General features: G+C 43.4%; 2 protein-coding genes across 2 annotated transcripts in view; both read left to right on the forward strand.

Annotated features, from left to right (window-relative positions):
* Positions 1-17,850, forward strand: part of LOC120034801 (zinc finger protein GLI4-like) — a 320,522-nt gene that overhangs the window by 78,892 nt on the left and 223,780 nt on the right. The gene's annotated exons all lie outside the window — the stretch shown is intronic.
* LOC120034844 (oocyte zinc finger protein XlCOF29-like) lies at positions 13,377-16,289 on the forward strand. The gene is made up of 3 exons (XM_038981493.1): positions 13,377-13,873; positions 14,246-14,376; positions 14,569-16,289. The coding sequence occupies exons 1-3, from the start codon at positions 13,597-13,599 to the stop codon at positions 15,742-15,744; spliced, it is 1,584 nt and encodes a 527-aa protein (XP_038837421.1). The 5' UTR covers positions 13,377-13,596; the 3' UTR covers positions 15,745-16,289.

Here is a 17,850-nt window from a genome sequence, read left to right on the forward strand (position 1 = left end):
TCACACTCTCCTCAGCCATTGCCAGTGCCTCAACAATAAATAGCTACTCAAGCCCATTGACAAATTAGTAGTTGAGACAGAACAGGAGATACACACAGAGGAGAACCCGTTCAGCTGCCACCTGTGCCGGGCCAGTTCCTCCCACTCATCCAGCCTGAAGAGGCACCAGAGGGTCCACACAGGGGAGAAATCATACAGCTGCCCCCAGTGTGAGAATCAAATGAAATGTATTTATGAAACCCTTTTTACATCAGCAGATGTCACTAAGTACTTATACAGAAACCCAGCCTAAAACCCCAGGGTTTAGAGCTTGAGGTAGTCACCTCATACAAGTACTTGGGAGTATGGCTAGACGATGCACTGTCCTCCTCTCAGCACATATCAAAGCTGCAGGCTAAAATTAAATATAGACTTGGTTTCCTTTATCGTAATCGCTCCTCTTTCACCCCAGCTGCCAAACTAACCCTGATTCAGATGACCATCCTACCCATGCTAGATTACGGAGACGTAATTTATAGATCGGCAGGTAAGGGTGCTCTCGAGCGGCTAGATGTTCTTTACCATTCGGCCATCAGATTTGCCACTAATGCTCCTTATAGGACACATCACTGCACTCTATACTCCTCTGTAAACTAGTCATCTCTGTTTACCTGTCGCAAGACCCACTGGTTGGTGCTTATTTATAAAACCCTCTTAGGCCTCACTCCCCCTTATTTGAGATATCTACTGCAGCCCTCATCCTCCACATACAACACCCGTTCTGACAGTCACATTCTGTTAAAGGTCCCCAAAGCACACATATCCCTGGGTCACTCCTCTTTTCAGTTCGCTGCAGCTAGCGTCTAGAACGAGCTGCAACAAACACTCAAACGGGAAAGTCTTCATTCAAAGACTCAATCATGGACACTCTTACTGACAGTTGTGGCTGCTTTGTGTGGTGTATTGTTGTCTTTACCTTCTTGCCCTTTGTGCTGTTGTCTGTGCCCAATAATGTTTGTACCATGTTTTGTGCTGCTACCATGTTGTTTTGTTGTGTTTCTACCACGCTGTGTTGTCATGTGTTGCTGCCTTGCTATGGTGTTGTCTTAGGTCTCTCTTTATGTAGTGTTGTTTCTCTTGTTGTGATGTGTGTTTTGTCCTATATTTATATTGTATTTATTTTTAATCCCGCAGGAGGCCTTTTGCGTTTTGGTAGGCCGTCATTGTAAATAATAATTTGTTCTTAACTGACTCGCTTAGTTAAATAAAGATTAAATAAAAAATTATTAAATAAAAGCCAGGAACTTAGGAAGAAACCTAGAGAGGAACCAGGGTCTGAGGAGTGGGCAGTCCTCTTCAGGCTGTGCCACGTGGAGATTATAAGAGTACACGGCCATTAAGGCCAGATCATTCTTCATGTTCAAACATTCAAATCAAATCAAAGTTTGTGTCACGTGCGCCAAATACAACAGGTGTAGACCTTACAGTGAAATGCTTACTTACAGGCTCTAACCAATAGTGCAAAAAAGGTATTAGGTGAACAATAGGTAAGTAAAGAAATAAAAACAACAGTAAAAAGACAGTGAAAAACAGTAGCGAGGCTATATACAACAGCGAGGCTATAAAAGTAGCGAGGCTACATACAGACACGGGTTAGTCAGGCTGATTGAGGTAGTATGTACATGTAGATATGGTTAAAGTGACTATGCATATATGATGAACAGAGAGTAGCAGTAGCGTAAAGAGGGGTTGGCGGGTGGCGGGACATAATGCAGATAGCCCGGTTAGTCAATGTGCGGGGGCACTGGTTGGTCGGGCCAATTGGGGTAGTATGTACATATGTACATGAATGTATAGTTAAAGTGACTGTGCATATATGATAAACAGAGAGTAGCAACAGCGTAAAAGAGGGGTTGGGTGGGGCACACAATGCAAATAGTCCGGGTAGCCATTTGATTACCTGTTCAGAAGTCTTATGGCTTGGGGGTAAAAACTGTTGAGAAGCTTTTTTGTCCTAGACTTGTCATTCCGGTACTGCTTGCCGGAAGTAGTAGAGAGAACAGTCTATGACTGGGGTGGCTGGGGTTTTTGACAATTTTTAGGGCCTTCTTCTGACACCGCCTGATGTAGCGGTCCTGGATGGCAGGCAGCTTAGCCCCAGTGATGTACTGGGCTGTACGCACTACCCTCTGTAGTGCCTTGCGGTCGGAGGCCGAGCAATTGCCATACCAGGCAGTGATGCACCCAGTCAGGATGCTCTCGATGTTGCAGCTGTAGAACCTTTTGAGAATCTCAGGACCCATGCCAGATCTTTTTAGTTTCCTGAGGGGGAATAGGCTTTGTCGTGCCCCCTTCACGACTGTCTTGGTGTGTTTGGACCTTTCTAGTTTGTTGGTGATGTGGACACCAAGGAACTTGAAGCTCTCAACCTGCTCCACTACAGCCCCGTCGATGAGAATGGGGGTGTACTCGATCCTCCTTTTCCTGTAGTCCACAATCATCTCCTTAATCTTGGTTACGATGAGGGATAGGTTGTTATTCTGGCACCACCCGGCCAGGTCTCTGACCCCCCCCTATAGGCTGTCTCGTCGTTGTCGGTGATCAGGCCTACCACTGTTGCGTCGTCTGCAAACTTAATGATGGTGTTGGAGTCGTGCCTGGCCATGCAGTTGTGGGTGAACAGAGAGTACAGGAGGGGACTGAGCACGCACCCCTGGGGGGCTCCAGTGTTGAGGATCAGCGTGGTAGATGTGTTGCTACCTACCCTCACCACCTGGGGGCGGTCAGGAAGTCCAGGATCCAGTTGCAGAGGGAGGTGTTTAGTCCCAGGATCCTTAGCTTAGTGATGAGCTTTGAGGGTACTATGGTGTTGAACGCTGAGCTGTAGTCAATGAATAGCATTCTCACATAAGTGTTCCTTTTGTCCAGGTGGGAAAGGGCAGTGTGGAGTGCAATAGAGACTGCATCATCTGTGGATCTGTTTGGGCGGTATGCAAATTGGAGTGGGTATAGAGTTTCTGGGATAATGGTGTTGATGTGAGGCATTACCAGCCTTTCAAAGCACTTCATGGCTACGGACGTGAGTGCTACGGGTCGGTAGTCATTTAGCCAGGTTACCTTGGTGTTCTTGGGCACAGGGACTATGGTGGTCTGCTTGAAACATGTTGGTATTACAGACTCAATCAGGCACATGGTGAAAATGTCAGTGAAGACACCTGCCAGTTGGTCAGCACATGCCCGGAGCACACGTCCTGGTAATCCGTCTGGCCCCGCAGCCTTGTGTATGTTGACCTGTTTAAAGGTCTTACTCACGTCGGCTACGGAGAGCGTGATCACACAGTCGTCCGGAACAGCTGATTCTCTGACCAGCAGGGTCAAATAATAATCACAGTGGTTGTGCAACAGGTCAGCACCTCAGGATAAAATGTCAGTTTGCTTTTCATAGCCGAGCATTCAGAGGTCGAGACAGCAGGTGCGGGGGAGAGTGAGAGAGAGGGCCGAAAACAGCAGGTCCGGGACAGGTTAGCACGTCTGGTGAACAGGCCAGGGTTCCATAGCCACAGGCAAAACAGCAGAAACTGGAGCTGCAGCATGACCAGGTGGACTGGGAAAGGGGGCAGTCATCAGGCGAGGTAGTCCTGAGGCATGGGAGAGTTAGGGAGAATTAGAGGGAGCATATTTCATACAGGACAAGAGATAAGACAGGATAATTTCACCAGACAGACTGACCCTAGCCCCCCAGCACAGACTATTGCAGCATAGATACTGGAGGCTAAGGTGGGGGGGGGGGGCTCAGGGGACACTGCGGCCCTGTCCAACGGTACCACCGGACAGGGCCAACCAGGCAGGATAAAACCCTGAAGACTTTGCCAAAGCACAACACTAGAGGGATATCAACAGACCACCAACTTACTACCCTGACTCAAAGGCTGAGTATAGCCCATAAAGATCTCCTCTGCCGCAGAGGAGGCGCATAACTGGACAGAAAGATCACGTCAGTGGCTCAACCCACTCAAGTAATAGGGTCAGAGGCAGAGAATCCCAGTGGAGAGAGCAAGGGTGGTTCGTCACTCCAGTGCCTTGCCATTCACCTTCGCTCCCCTGGGACAGACTACTCAATCACAGGACCTCCTGAAGAGATGAGTCTTCAGTAAGGACTTAAAGGTCGAGACTGAGTCTGCGTCTCTCACATGGATAAGCAGACCATTCCATAAAAATTGAGCTCTATAGGAGAAAGCCCTGCCTCCAGCTATTTGCTTAGAAATTCTAGGGATAATAAGGACGTCTGCGTCTTGTGACTGTAGCAAACGTGTAGGTATGTATGGCAGGACCAAATCGGTGAGAGTTGTAGGAGCAAGTCCATATAATGCTTTGTAGGTTAGCAGTAGAAACTTGAAATCAGTTCTAGCCTTAACAGGAAGCCGGTGTAGAGAGGCTAGCACTGGAGCAATATGATCAAATTGTTTGGTTCTAGATACTAGCAGCTGTATTTAGCACTAACTGAAGTTTATTTAGTGCTTTATCCGGGTAGCCGGAGAGTAGAGCATTGCAGTAGTCCAATCTAGAAGTGATAAAACATGGATTAGCTTTTCTGCATCATTTTTGGACAAAAGGTTTTAGATTTTTGCAATGTTACAAAGATGGAACATTTTTGCCCTTGAAATATTCTTGATATGTTTGTCAAAAGAGATCAGGGTCCAGAGCAACTCCGAGATCCTTCAGTTTTATTTTAGACGACTGTACAACCATCCAGATTAATTGTCAGATCAAACAGCAGATCTCTTTCTTAGGACCTAGAACTTTGTCCGAGTTTAAATGTAAAACATTTGCCGCCATCCACTTCCTTATGTCTCAAACAGGCTTCCAGGGCAGGACATTTTGGAGCTTTACAATGTTTCATCAAAATGTAGAGGCACCAGAGGGTCTACATTGTTTGTATTTCATTCTGTTGGTTTTGGATGTATAGGTAACTGGATAAGGTAAACTGAGGAAAGAATGAGTTGATGAGACAGAGTAGATGATATGTAATGGAAAGGGAAAGTATCACATTGTACAACTGAATGCATTCAACTGAAATGTGTCTTCCGCATTTAACCCAACCCTTCTGAATCAGAGAGGTGCGGGGGGCTGCCATAATCTCCAATACACACAAAAAGCTTATTTCTCTCCAATTTTGTGCACAAATTTGTTTACATCCCCGTTAGTGAGCATTTCTCCTTTGCCAAGATAATTCATCCACCTTAGAGGTGTGGCATATCAAGAAGCTGATTAAACAGCACGATCGTTACACAGGGACAATAAAAGGGCACTCTAAAATGTGCAGTTTTGTCATACAACACAATGCCACAGATGCTTGCAATTGGCATGCTGACTGCAGGAATGTTCACCAGAGCTGTCGCCAGAGAATGTAATGTTAATTTCTCCTCCAACATCGTTTTAGGGAGTTTGGCATTACATCCAACCTGCCTCACAACCGTAGACCACGTGTATGGCGTCGTGTGGGCGAGCGGTTTGCTGATGTCAACATTGTGAACAGAGTGCTCCATGGTGGGGTTATGGTATGGGCAGTATTCTGCCCTTGAATTGCGTTCCCATGCAAAACTAGACAGATAGCTAACAACTAAGTCTTCAATAAAACTCCCAAGGCGTGATTTTTCTTGAATTAATATATTGAAAACGTTTATGTTGTGAAACTGCAAAATACAGAAAATAATATACTTTAGTATTCAATTCAAATCGACATATTGTAGCTGTACATTATACCTTTCAAGTTGAAGTTGCATGAAAATACAAAGCACGTGCCAATGTATCATGCATCTGGCATGACGCCAAACCATATAGCTAATTGTTACTCATATGGTAATTGGCTAACTCCTTTCATTACTGTAATAATGTGCAACCACCTCTGTACAATAACAAAGCATATTACACTAGAAGCAGTAACAAAACTTCAGTATTGTATGTTTTACAATTCGTTTACATGACGCACGAGCAAAGTAATACAGCTGACGGCATACATGAAAGGCAAGGCAATTTGTGTGAGTAAATGCAACCAACTAACATTGATAAGTAAGCAATTCTATCAATAACAAGATTATCATCACTAGCAATATGCTTGAATCGAATTTACAAACAAATATTTTCTGAGGCTGAAGCGTGACAATAAATAACTACACTGAAAGACCTGCATCGTAGCGTTGTTTTTAGCTGCTTCTATGCGTGCAGAACGAATTCTCTACTTCCTGTTTACGTACAGTCTTTCTAAGTACCAGAAAGCTCCACTAGCGGGCGAATAACACCATGGAACACAATGAAAATCCATCTTAACCATTGTAATAAAAGTATCTGTTACCTTCTAATAGGATTGCAGCACAGGCAGGCATAAGCTACGGACAACGAACACAATTGCATTTTATTCATGGAAATTTGAATGCACAGAGATACCGTGATGAGATCCTGAGTCCCATTGTCGTGCCATTCATCTGCCACCATCACCTCCCTCATGTTTAAGCATGATAACGCACTGCCCCATGTCACAAGGATCTGTACACAATTCCTGGAAGCTGAACATTTCCCAATTATTCCATGGCCTGCATACTCACCAGACATGTCAGCCATTGAGCATGTTTGGGATGCTCTGGATCGACGTGTGCGATTGCGTGTTACAGTTCCCGCCAATATCCAGCAACTTTGCACAGCCATTGAAGAGGAGTGGGACAAGCTTCCACAGGCCACAATCAACAGTCTGATCAACTCTATGTGAAGGAGATGTGTCGCACTGCATACTGACTAGTTTTCTGATCCACGCCCCTACCATTTTTTTAAAGGTATCTGTATACGTGACCAACAGATGCATTTCTGTATTCCCAGTCATGTGAAATCCATAGAGTAGGGCCTAGTTTATGTATTTACATTGACTGCTTTTCTTATATGAACTGTAACTCTTTTAAATTGTTGCATGTTGCGTTTATAATTTTGTTCAGTATATGTTCCTTTAGGATGATACTGTTTTTTAATAGTGAGTTGAGGATATTGCCTTAATTCATGTTTACTTGACACAAAGTATTGAAGGTCTTTGTAATGTAATGTTTAACCTTGTCCAAAGTTTTCAAAAATGTATTTTAACAAAGCGAGGGTACCAGATTTACAGACAAATGTAGTGTTACCAAAGTGAGAAAGTTATTCTTCTTGTCACGTATCGTTTTGTGCAATAAAAGTACTATACTTAACGTTATGTGAGTGTATGACCATCTTGTTGAAATTAAATACAAAATTGACTCTGTTCTGACTGACTTGGTTATTTTTGTATCATTACAGGGACTGAGTTTCCCTTATCTCAGTCGAACCTAAACATTATACTTAATTCTTGAATCAACACATATGGATTTTAAAAAAAATAATGAACTCCAATGGATCCATATTGTTGGGTACTTGAATCACAATGTTAGAGAATGGCTTGACTGTGGTTATTAATATTCATGTTTCTGTGTGTACAGCAAATAATTTCTTATATAAACCTTTATGTTTTTCTGTCCAATTTGTGTTTACAGTCTGCAGTCCATGAGGAACTGTTGATATCCGGTGTTGCTGGCGGGAGAGACTGGACCTCTGATGCGGCCGGTCACAAACCCTGGCCCCAGATCAGGACCCTGGATCAGGAGCCGTCACTCTTCCTTCCCGAGTCAGAACCAAGACTGAACCATGAGGGACAGAGACTCCACCGCCACACAGAACACAACCAGTGGACAGGTGGGCTGAACAACCTCTGTCCTGGTGGTCATCAGAGAGACAGAGGCTCCAGTCAGGGATCCAGTCTGCAGCCCAGACCCTTCTCTTCACAGACTCAATGCAGGGATGAAGCAGGGCCTGGGGCTGATAGAGATAGACCCTCCTGTTCCTATGATACAAACACCACAGTATCCATGATGAACAGAGCAGGTCACCCTGGGCTTCAGCCTTCACAGAGAGTGGTGGGAAACCCCCGTGGTGGGAGTCGAACAGGAAGTCTGTCTTCTCCTTCAGGATCTCATCTAACGCCTGATGATTGGGTTCAAAGAAAGCCTGGACCTGGGTCTAGCCTTCCTCAACTACCTCATGGTTACCCCACCAATACAGACAGGGTCAGGATGGGCGTTCACCACAAGAGGTACCTAGCCGATAACACAGCACACAATCCCAACAACACCGAAACAATGGCTAGAGGTCAAGGAGGGAACTCAAAGACTAACCAGATGAGGGTGGTGGCTCCTGCTTCTACCTCCTCTGGTGTCATTGGGTCACAACGTGGGAGGCCAAACATTAAGACCGACGCTGACAAGCCATACGCCTGCCCCACATGTGGGAAGTGCTTTGCTGAGGCGAACTATGTGAAGATCCACCAGAGGGTCCACACAGGGGAGAGACCCTTCAGCTGTACCCAGTGTCACATGCGCTTCTCAGAGGCTGGCACCCTGAAGAGGCACCAGAGGGTCCACACAGGGGAGAAACCCTACAGCTGCCCTCAGTGTGAGAAAAGGTTCTCACACCAGCACCATCTGAAGAGCCACCTGAAGGTCCACACATGAGAAAGGCCATTCGCCTTCTCTGAGGTTCTCAGAGAGGAGCTACCTCAGGATACACCAGCAGAAAAACCATTATACTTCATAACATAAAAGGTAACCATTCCCTCCTCAGGGTACAGGAATCACTACTATAACCCCCTAGTTCCTTAGGGCCACCCAATAGCACATTGTCTCCCCATAATTGGTGTTAGTGTGGTGACATGCTGCCAACCTTCACTTTCTCTCATTAGCTTTAGTCCTGCCCTCTAACCTCTCATTCCCTATTTGTGTTTTTTTTGTTGCCTTAGATCTTCTCTTCCTCCAAGCTAACCCTTAAATATTTCTACCTCACATTTAGTAGTTCTCTCCTTTTGCCCACCTAACTATGCATGTACTCTTTGAGGGTGTCTCTTTCTCTGAGTTCCTTTTATTTGTGTGTACAGAACATGATTATTTTCTCATCTTTATCTCCCTATTTCATGCTGCTCATTGGTTAACTGTTACAGTGGAAGCCCCCACTAGGCCCATCCCCAAGCCTCGCAGCAAAGCTCTGGATAGGCTCGGTCAGGTGGACCAGATCCATAGAGCCAATCGGGGTGCTTCTTAATCTTCTCTCAAGAAAAAAGATTCATTTTCATTACTGTCAACAGAAAAGAGCCACAGATGCATTTGGAATAACGATAGGGACAGTGTTGAATATTCCTGAATAGAATATTGCATCCAGACATTGTGTGATATAAACAGTATAATGCATATATAAGTCTAAAAGGTATATTACATAGTGTTTGTACTGTGTAGGATATAAATGTTCACCAATGCCTATTTCATTACATCAATTTAACTACTTTATTTTTTACCAAGACACTTTTAATGAGAATTAATGCAGTTCATCAAGTTAATGCAGATTATTTTGTTGAGACTTGTATGTGCGGTTTTCATTTGGTGGATTTTTTTTTTTTTTTTTTAAATAAATGTTTAATAAACACAAAAAACTTTCAGAGACTCTCTTTAGTATACATCACATCTGATCTCACCCTATTCTCCATACACCCGAAAGCTTTACAGCTAATATACACTCACTAAATATACCTACACAAACACCTATTGTACAAATAGTTTAGTCAGGTTTGTCTGATGAATTTTGATTTATTATTACTTATTTTTTTACCCATATTTATGTCCACCATGATGGGTTTAACAACAATGAAGTCATTCTGTAACTACAGTATAGGACTCAAACGTAGTCAGCCTGGTCTCAGAGCAAAACATATTATGTTTTACTAAAATCCATGCCACTCCATTTAGCATGATATGTTACTTTACGTTAGGTTACATTACATTGGCCTACATAAATCAGGGACAATCAAATTAGTATATGTTACTTTTGGTATGACAGTAGGTTACTTAAAGCAAAATCAAAAAGAGGGTGGTTGGTCAGGGGGGATGGGTGGGCGCATAAAGCAAACTTCTAGCAACCCAATGGTTGCGTGTTTTCATGGACAAATTTAGCATTTTTGCTAATTTGCAACTACTTGCTACTTTGACTACTCAGCATATTAGCTAACCATTCCCCTAAAGCTAACCTTAGCCCTAATCTAAAAAAGGTACAGGGGTTGTTCAGTCCAGTGGTGGATGTAAATATTTTCCCCCATAATCATGGACTATCGGACCAAAATCATATTGTTTGCAATCGCAACAGATACTGCTCAGACCACAACCAAGGATTATCAAAAATTGCGCTATAAATTCTCGGACAATCCAAAGATTCCTAGATGCCCTTCCAGACCCCCTCCACCTACTCAAGGATGTCAGAGTACAAAATTCACTTAACCACCTAACCGAGGATTTAACATTGAATAATACCCTAGATGCAGTCGCACCTCTAAAAACAAAAAACATTTGTCACAAGAAATCCCTGCTATACACTAAATACACAAGCCCTGAAACAAGCTTCCAGAAAATTGGAACGGAAATGGGGCTCCACCAAACTGGAAGTCTTCATTCTAACTTGGAAAGATAGTATCATGCAATATCGAAGAGCCCTCACCGCTGCTCGATCAGCCTACTTTTCCAACCTAATTGAGGATAATAAAAACAATCCATATTTTATTTTTGATACTGTCGCAAAGCTAACTAAAAAGCAGCATTCTCCAATAAAGGATGGCCTTCACTTCAGCAGTGATGAATTCTTGATCATAAAAATACAAAAAATATACGAATTTCTCAAACTCAGTTGTCCAGAACTACCAGGACACAGAGTCAATGAAGGCACTCAAGTTTTTTAATCCTGTATCTCTCGACACATTAACGAAAATAGTCATGGCCTCTAAACCTTCTAGCTGCCTACTGGACCCTATTCCAACCAAACTACTGAGAGAGCTACTTCCTGTGCTTGGCCCTCCTATGTTTAACATAATAAACAGCTCCCTAATACTCCAGATGTGAACCAAACTCACTGGAAGTGGCAGTAATAAAGCCTAAACCGAAAAATCCAAACCTTGTCTCGAAAATGTAAAAAATGATCAGCCTATATCAAATATCCCATTCCTCTCTCTCTCAAAAAAAAGCTGTAGCACATTGACTCATACAAATAAGGTTTACAAAACTCTCCAGTCTAATTTTCGACACCATCATAGTACTGAGACTGCACTCGTGAAGGTGGTAAATGACCTTTTAATGGCGTCAGACCAAGGCTCTGCATCTGTTCTCGTGCTCCTAGACCTTAGTGCCGCTTTTGACACCATCAATCACGAAATTATTTGTGGTAAACACGGTTTAGTTCTTGCCTGGGTTAGATCTTATCTGTCGTAATGATATCAGTTCATCTCTGTGGACTTACGTTGATAAAAAGATCTAACACAACATTAGGTAATAATATATGCATTATTATGGATTTGTAATCATCTATAATGGGGCGGTCATTTTGGACCGGGAACACAGAATTAATTAACATGAAACGAACACAACAGGAGGGTTAACCAAACCCTTTGAGCTATGACCCCAACCAATAAGATCCTTTCTCAGTGTAAATGGAAGTGGGGTGTCTTGATTTGGCTCATAGAGAATGATTTAAACATCTAGTGACCAAAAGGCCAATGCACCATTGAGGGCTTTTGGTAATTTTAATGTAGTCAACATGTTGGGACTTCCTGGTAACCCTGTTGGAGTCATGTCCAACCGGGTCATCAGCCAACCGTGAATAAGAAAATGTACTAATTCAAAATGGAGATGGTCTCAATGGCACTGTCCATGCTATCACTGAAGCTATAATGGCACAGATACAAATATGAGTCCTCTATCTATCTCTATGATTTGTCTAGTTCTCTCTGACTTATAACGCAGACGTGGAAGAATGGGGAGAAAGGCGCCAGGCTCAAACCTACGTCTTCTGAATATATACCTAGTAATGGTGTTAAAGAGTACAAATCAACTACTGAGTGTGAGATCCTGTCTCCTGTTACAACAAGTCACCAACGAGGGTGTGACATGGTGTTTGGAAGTGAGCCAGACCAGGATGAAGTACCTGAGGTGACAGGTGTGGTAGAGACTTCCAACGCCCTGAGAGGTGGATTCTATTTCTTGGGCCAACCCGTACATTGTTTCAAGCGGAGTAAATGACAAACTGGGAACTGTACATCTGTCAAAGTTTTGAGAAGTGGACTTGTTTAGCTTTTTTGAGCATCCTCTGCCCAGAGGCAGCGGGGAAACTGTGCCACGTGCCTCTGGGATTGACATGTGTAGTGCTTTGTTCTTCAGAGCAGGGTGCCACTCAAAGAAGTGATCAGGTGGGTAGCATTGAGTGTAGAGGTGGATATAATGAAAAATAATATTCCTGGTGTTTGGTGAGACGTAGACCTGGTGGCAATGGCGAGACTGAGAATACGGTCTGTCTTGTTGAGCTTTGACACAGAGTTTCTACCTGATAAGGTCAGGTTAGGTTATATTTGCTAAACTGTGTGGGCCTATGTTCCGAACCCACTACGGTGCTTTATGTGCTAAGGATTCGGACATATTGCAGCAGTGTGTAGAAAGGAGATCCCGTGATTTGGGAAAGGTACAGGAGGGCATAGTCAGAGGTAGTGTAAAGTTGGGATAAAGAAAGAATTGGGATAAAGAAAGCAGTCTCCACTGTGGGGGCGCCCATTCAGCTGGGGATCCGAAGTGCCCTTTGAAAGAGTCAGGTTGAGATTGCCAGAGTTCGAGAGGGGTAGAAAGTGTCCTATTCTGAGGCAGTGAAGAGAGTATAGGATAGCCTAAGGGTGAGTGATTAGACTGGGAGCCCCCCTGTGAATAAGAGAGGGATCCAGAGAGGATTAGTTTTAGTAAGGTTGGATTTCTTGTGTTTATTGCAATGGATATGAATTGTACTGCACTGATGAAGCGTGAATCCCAGAAAATACATGTGGTAATGGAAGTAGCAGAGACATTTGTGGGTGCAAGAGATCTACAGGGGGGTGAAAGGGTTCCATGCTCCTGGTCTGTTGGCCTGGAGTAGAATCTGGTAGGGCTAAAGTAGTGGGATAGGGGTGGTGCGTTTTTGAGGTATAGTGGTGTATATGTGTAGGGTTATCAGGGACGGGCAACTCCAGTCCTTGGGGACCAGAGTGGTGTCACACTTTTTCCCCATCCCTAGCAAACACAGCTGATTAAAATAATTGCATTCTTAACTGAAGGTCATAATTAGTTGATTATTGGAGTAATGTTTGTTAGCTGGGGGAAAAGTGTTACACCAATCAGGTCCCATCCCTGGATTAGATGGTGGTGAGACTTATTCCCCTTTTTGTGTGACAATGTGCAATTCACACTCCGACCTGTGAAAGGCAGCAATACTTGTATAGTCTGGCGGAAACTCACACAAAGAAGTACACGGAAGTCAACAAGAACAATTTCCACGATAGCGTTTTTTTGTTGTTATTTAGACGTTTATAAACACCCTGGAACCTAAAATATGATTAATTTAACTGCAACGCATCACATACTTACCATATGTAGTGTTTAATTCGCGTTGGAGACAGGACTTGGTTGATAGATGTTATCTAGGTAACGCTACCTAGCTATCTGCTACCGTTAGCTAACAATGGCTAACTGTATGGTTTTTCACACTCAAATAGCCTCCATCATGGAGGTGCTAGCGAATGCAGCCGTGGCAGAGATATGTAAACTCGTAGATGACGACTATGCAGTGTTTCGTTTGGAAATAACTCAAAGCCAGAAAGAAAACAGGGCATTGCGGAGGAAACTACTGGAACTGAAGGTGGCACGGGAGCGCGCAGAGAGGACAGTGCGAGAGCGCGTTCTCGCCAGTCGTCCCAGTAGTGTCAAGATCCTTGACCGATACAGAGGAATGGCAAGAGGTACATTTTGCAGAAGGCCGAGACTGGGTGGCCTGTCGCCATTCATATAAATATAAATATATATACATAATAAATAGCTGGTCAGTTTTAGGATAGTATGCAATAATTCCCCTGATTACTTAGCTATCTTGCACAAAGACACAATATCATATTCTAACCAGATTCTTGATTTACTGCATTTCATATTATTTACTCAATGAAAACAATGATGCATGGAACATAATACATCAAGCAATAAATAGTATATCAGGAAGTTAGAGGTGTTACCTTACATTCTTGCCAATTGTAGACAATGTCAATAGTGTACAATATAGTGTTGAACATTGACAGTAGCTAACCTAACCACCTATTTCCCCCCAATCACTCTCTCAGGTGAAGGACATCTCACTGGAGGCCACAGGAGTTTTGTCAAGCCAGCGGGGCACAACACATGGAAAGATGACCAACCAATCACTGTTGATGAGGGGAGTGGAACCTCAACCCAGCATGTTATCGTGATAGAGGTTAGTGTAATAGTGTTGCATAAAAAATGTGTTACTTGGTAAATGTAATGTGCCCGTTTATTTCAGAAAGGGTCCTCTCAGCTATTTACATCCTCATTTATCTGCCATAGGGGAGCTTGTGAGACTTCCCTATGACATTGTTATCCTGTTCAACTCATGTACCAGTAATAACCTCCTCTCTTCTTGTGTCAGTCTGCAGATGCAGAGGCTACAGGTCCTGGGGTCAAACAGGAGAAGTCTGAAGGAGAGGAAGACCTACGGCACAGCAGAGACATCCAAGCTGGAGCGCCCCCTGTAGCCACGGAGGACTCCGCCCCAGCGCAGCCCAGGACCCGACACAGCATCAGTGGAATGCAGAACGCTGCCCTCAAGTCAGAGTCCGACACCGAGACTTTAACTGTAGCACACAGGTTGTTACACACAGGATCTGACCACATATCAGACCCAGAGAGAATAGGGCCACTGGCCTGTCCTCCTGCTCCCGGCTCAGAATATTTACCAGTATTTCACCAGAGCCAGAGGACGGTTAATTCCTGTGGGGATGTTGAGGGCGACGCATTAGACACTGGCAATGATGATCCATCTTGTTCTTACGCTACAGAAATAGATCCTGGCAAAATGCCCTTGGGTTTAGAGACACAGACTGATCTGTCTAGAGGTGACTGGAACCGGTACAGTAATAGGTTATACTCTGAAGGGTGCCAAGATAAGAAAGGGGGGGTTATAATGGTAGATGAGGTGAAAGTGGAGGGCGACGCTCCTCCCACATGGAATGCAGATAGTCACCTAGGAGAAAGACACTCACAGGGCAGAGATTTCTTAAATTACAGGGGAAGCTTAGAGACAAATCTAAATGTCGCCACCCACTCCTCTTTGCATGCGTTCAGGGGTCGTGACCCAGTGTTCACGTCGATGGCACCTTCCGATTCACATGGTGACGTCCTTTTCAATCAGGTATTGAACTCAAACAACACGGCTAGAACCCAGGCTCAGGGGGAAGGAGCCACATCAGGCAATAGTAAAGAGAAAAGATTCCTCTGCATGTTCTGTAACAAAGGCTTCAGCTGTCCCCAGAAGGTGGAGAGGCACCAGAGGGTCCACACAGGGGAGAAACCCTTCAGCTGTACCCAGTGTGAGAAGAGGTTCTCTCGCCAGGACAACCTAAAGATGCACCAGAGGGTCCACACAGGGGAGAAACCCTTCAGCTGTACCCAGTGTCACATGCGCTTCGCCCTGGCAGGCAACCTGAAGATGCACTTGAAGGTCCACACGGGAGAAAGGCCATTCGCCTGTACGCACTGTGGGAAGAGGTTCTCCGAGAGGAGATACCTCAGGATACACCAGCAGAAAAACCATGCCATTCTATGATATAGAAAGTAACCATTCCACTCGATAGTTTCTGACGTTTAGATCAAACCCTGCATTAAAGACAAAGATGAATTTGTCAGCAGAAAAGATCCACTGATTACTTTTGACTTATTATAGCTGCCTTTTTTCAGTATAGGACTCAAATGTAGTGGGGATGGGTAAACTCTCCATGTTGATAGTGTGTTTATTATCTGTGTGTTCGTATATGTCTGTGTCCTCTGTATCACCTCTCTTCCAGGAGGAGAATCCAGAGTGTCGATTTATATATTACACTAGATGACTGATAAGGGGCACTGTTTTGAAACCACGCCTCCATCTTGGCACTCCCCCACCCATGTAAAAAATATTTTGGAAGCTACAGAAATGAATTTATTAATGTCTGCATTTGTTTTTGCCATGTTTATTATATTACAGACATCTTAATGCATACTTTAAATTATATTATGTAAGCTAAACATAATTTTTTTTAAAGGAAAATTAAAACATTTTCCTTAAGTATAATTTTTTTAAGGTTCTAATATTACTGTCCCTACTAGAAAAAAAAATACTTAAAGCTGCAATATGTAACTTTTTGGCGACCTGACCAAATTCACATAGAAATGGATAGTAACTCACATTTCTATGTGAATTTGGTCAGGTCGCCAAAAAGTTACATATTGCAGCTTTGATCTGTCATTCTGATTGAAATCAAGTCTAAGAAGTGATAATTTTTGTGTCTTTTACTTTCCGTTTTGTACACCAGCTTCAAACAACTGAAGTATAATATTTTTGGTCATGGAAAATATATTTCACAGCGGTTTAGATGGTAGATTGATTCTCTGCACTATACTTACTTGTTTTGTCACAAACGGAAATTAGGTGAACTATTTAAGCAATAAGGGCAGAGGAGGTGTGGTATATGGCAAATATACCATGGCTAAGGGCTGTTCATATGCGCAACGCGGAGTGCCTGGACACAGCCCTTAGCCATGGTATATTGGCCATATATCACAAACCCCCGAGGTGCCTTATTGTTATTATAAACTGGTTACCAACGTAATTAGAGCAGTAAAAATACATATTTTGTCATACCCGTGGTATAGGGTCTGAAATACCATGGCTGTCAGCCAATCAGCATTCAGGGCTCGAACCACCCAGTTTATAATTGAATTTGAACAACTAGGAAATGGGGGAGCGATTTCTGCATAGTGCAGCTTTAAATACATGTAATTTTGTCCTTGAAACATTTGAATTGAAATACTGTAGAACTCCATTCTTTCCTATGGAGGACATGCTCCTTCTGGGGAGTGCCAATATGGCTTACCGGTGGCTTCGAAGCCTCTCACTGGGCAATAGGTCGTTATCAATAAAACGTCACAATAAGATGCAGAGTGTTCGATTTGCCTGCTTGAGGGGCAAGGAGACCCCAGCTCCTCTAAAACCATTGACAACTGCGTGCCGTTTTCAAGGGATTGTTAAATAAATGTTAACTATTTGGTTGTAATATCATCACCTCGTCAGAACTATACATTTCCATGCAAAACAATTGTGCACATGTAGCTACATCAAAGTTATACAGCCAATAACTGCATGCTTTTAATTATCAGTAAACATCAATTGATCATGTCATTTCAGATATTTGAGGGTAGCCCACGATATCTCTCAGTAGTGGCCACTATTAATTGGATAATTGCGTGATATAAAAGTGAACTATATCTGATAAGTATGAGTGGTTTAGGTTAATATCCCATCCGTTGTGGGCTCTGCCAGTCAAGCAGAAGAAGGGCGCATTTGCCGTTGCAATGTTAGCAGATAATGTTTACTTTGCAAGTTTTTCAGAGTGTATAATCACGATTGCTGCTGACAGACATGATAGGCTACATTGATTGATGAACCACGTCAAATTGGCTAGCTAGCTAGCAAATAACAGATCACGTCAATATGGCTGGTTAACAAGCCAACTTTCAGAGGATAAACTAGATGGCTATATACAAATATTGTTTGATTTGCGTGCCATCTATAATGGTGATGACAGTAGTCCGACTTACAACCTTACCAGGATGACTTGACGATGTCAAGCTAAATTACGCATGTTGTTTGCTTAGCTAGCTAACTACATGCCATATT

The sequence above is a fragment of the Salvelinus namaycush genome, chromosome 42 (genome assembly GCF_016432855.1).
Source record: "Salvelinus namaycush isolate Seneca chromosome 42, SaNama_1.0, whole genome shotgun sequence".
NCBI classification, from domain to species: Eukaryota; Metazoa; Chordata; class Actinopteri; order Salmoniformes; family Salmonidae; genus Salvelinus; species Salvelinus namaycush.

What these genes read in the sequence shown, in the direction of transcription:
- LOC120034844 (XM_038981493.1), top strand. Translation starts at nt 13,597, where the DNA reads ATGGCTAACTGTATGGTTTTTCACACTCAAATAGCCTCCATCATGGAG. An exon ending in ATACAGAGGAATGGCAAGAG is followed by an intron (nt 13,874 to 14,245) that starts GTACATTTTGCA and finishes TCACTCTCTCAG; the next exon opens with GTGAAGGACATCTCACTGGA. An exon ending in AGCATGTTATCGTGATAGAG is followed by an intron (nt 14,377 to 14,568) that starts GTTAGTGTAATA and finishes TTCTTGTGTCAG; the next exon opens with TCTGCAGATGCAGAGGCTAC.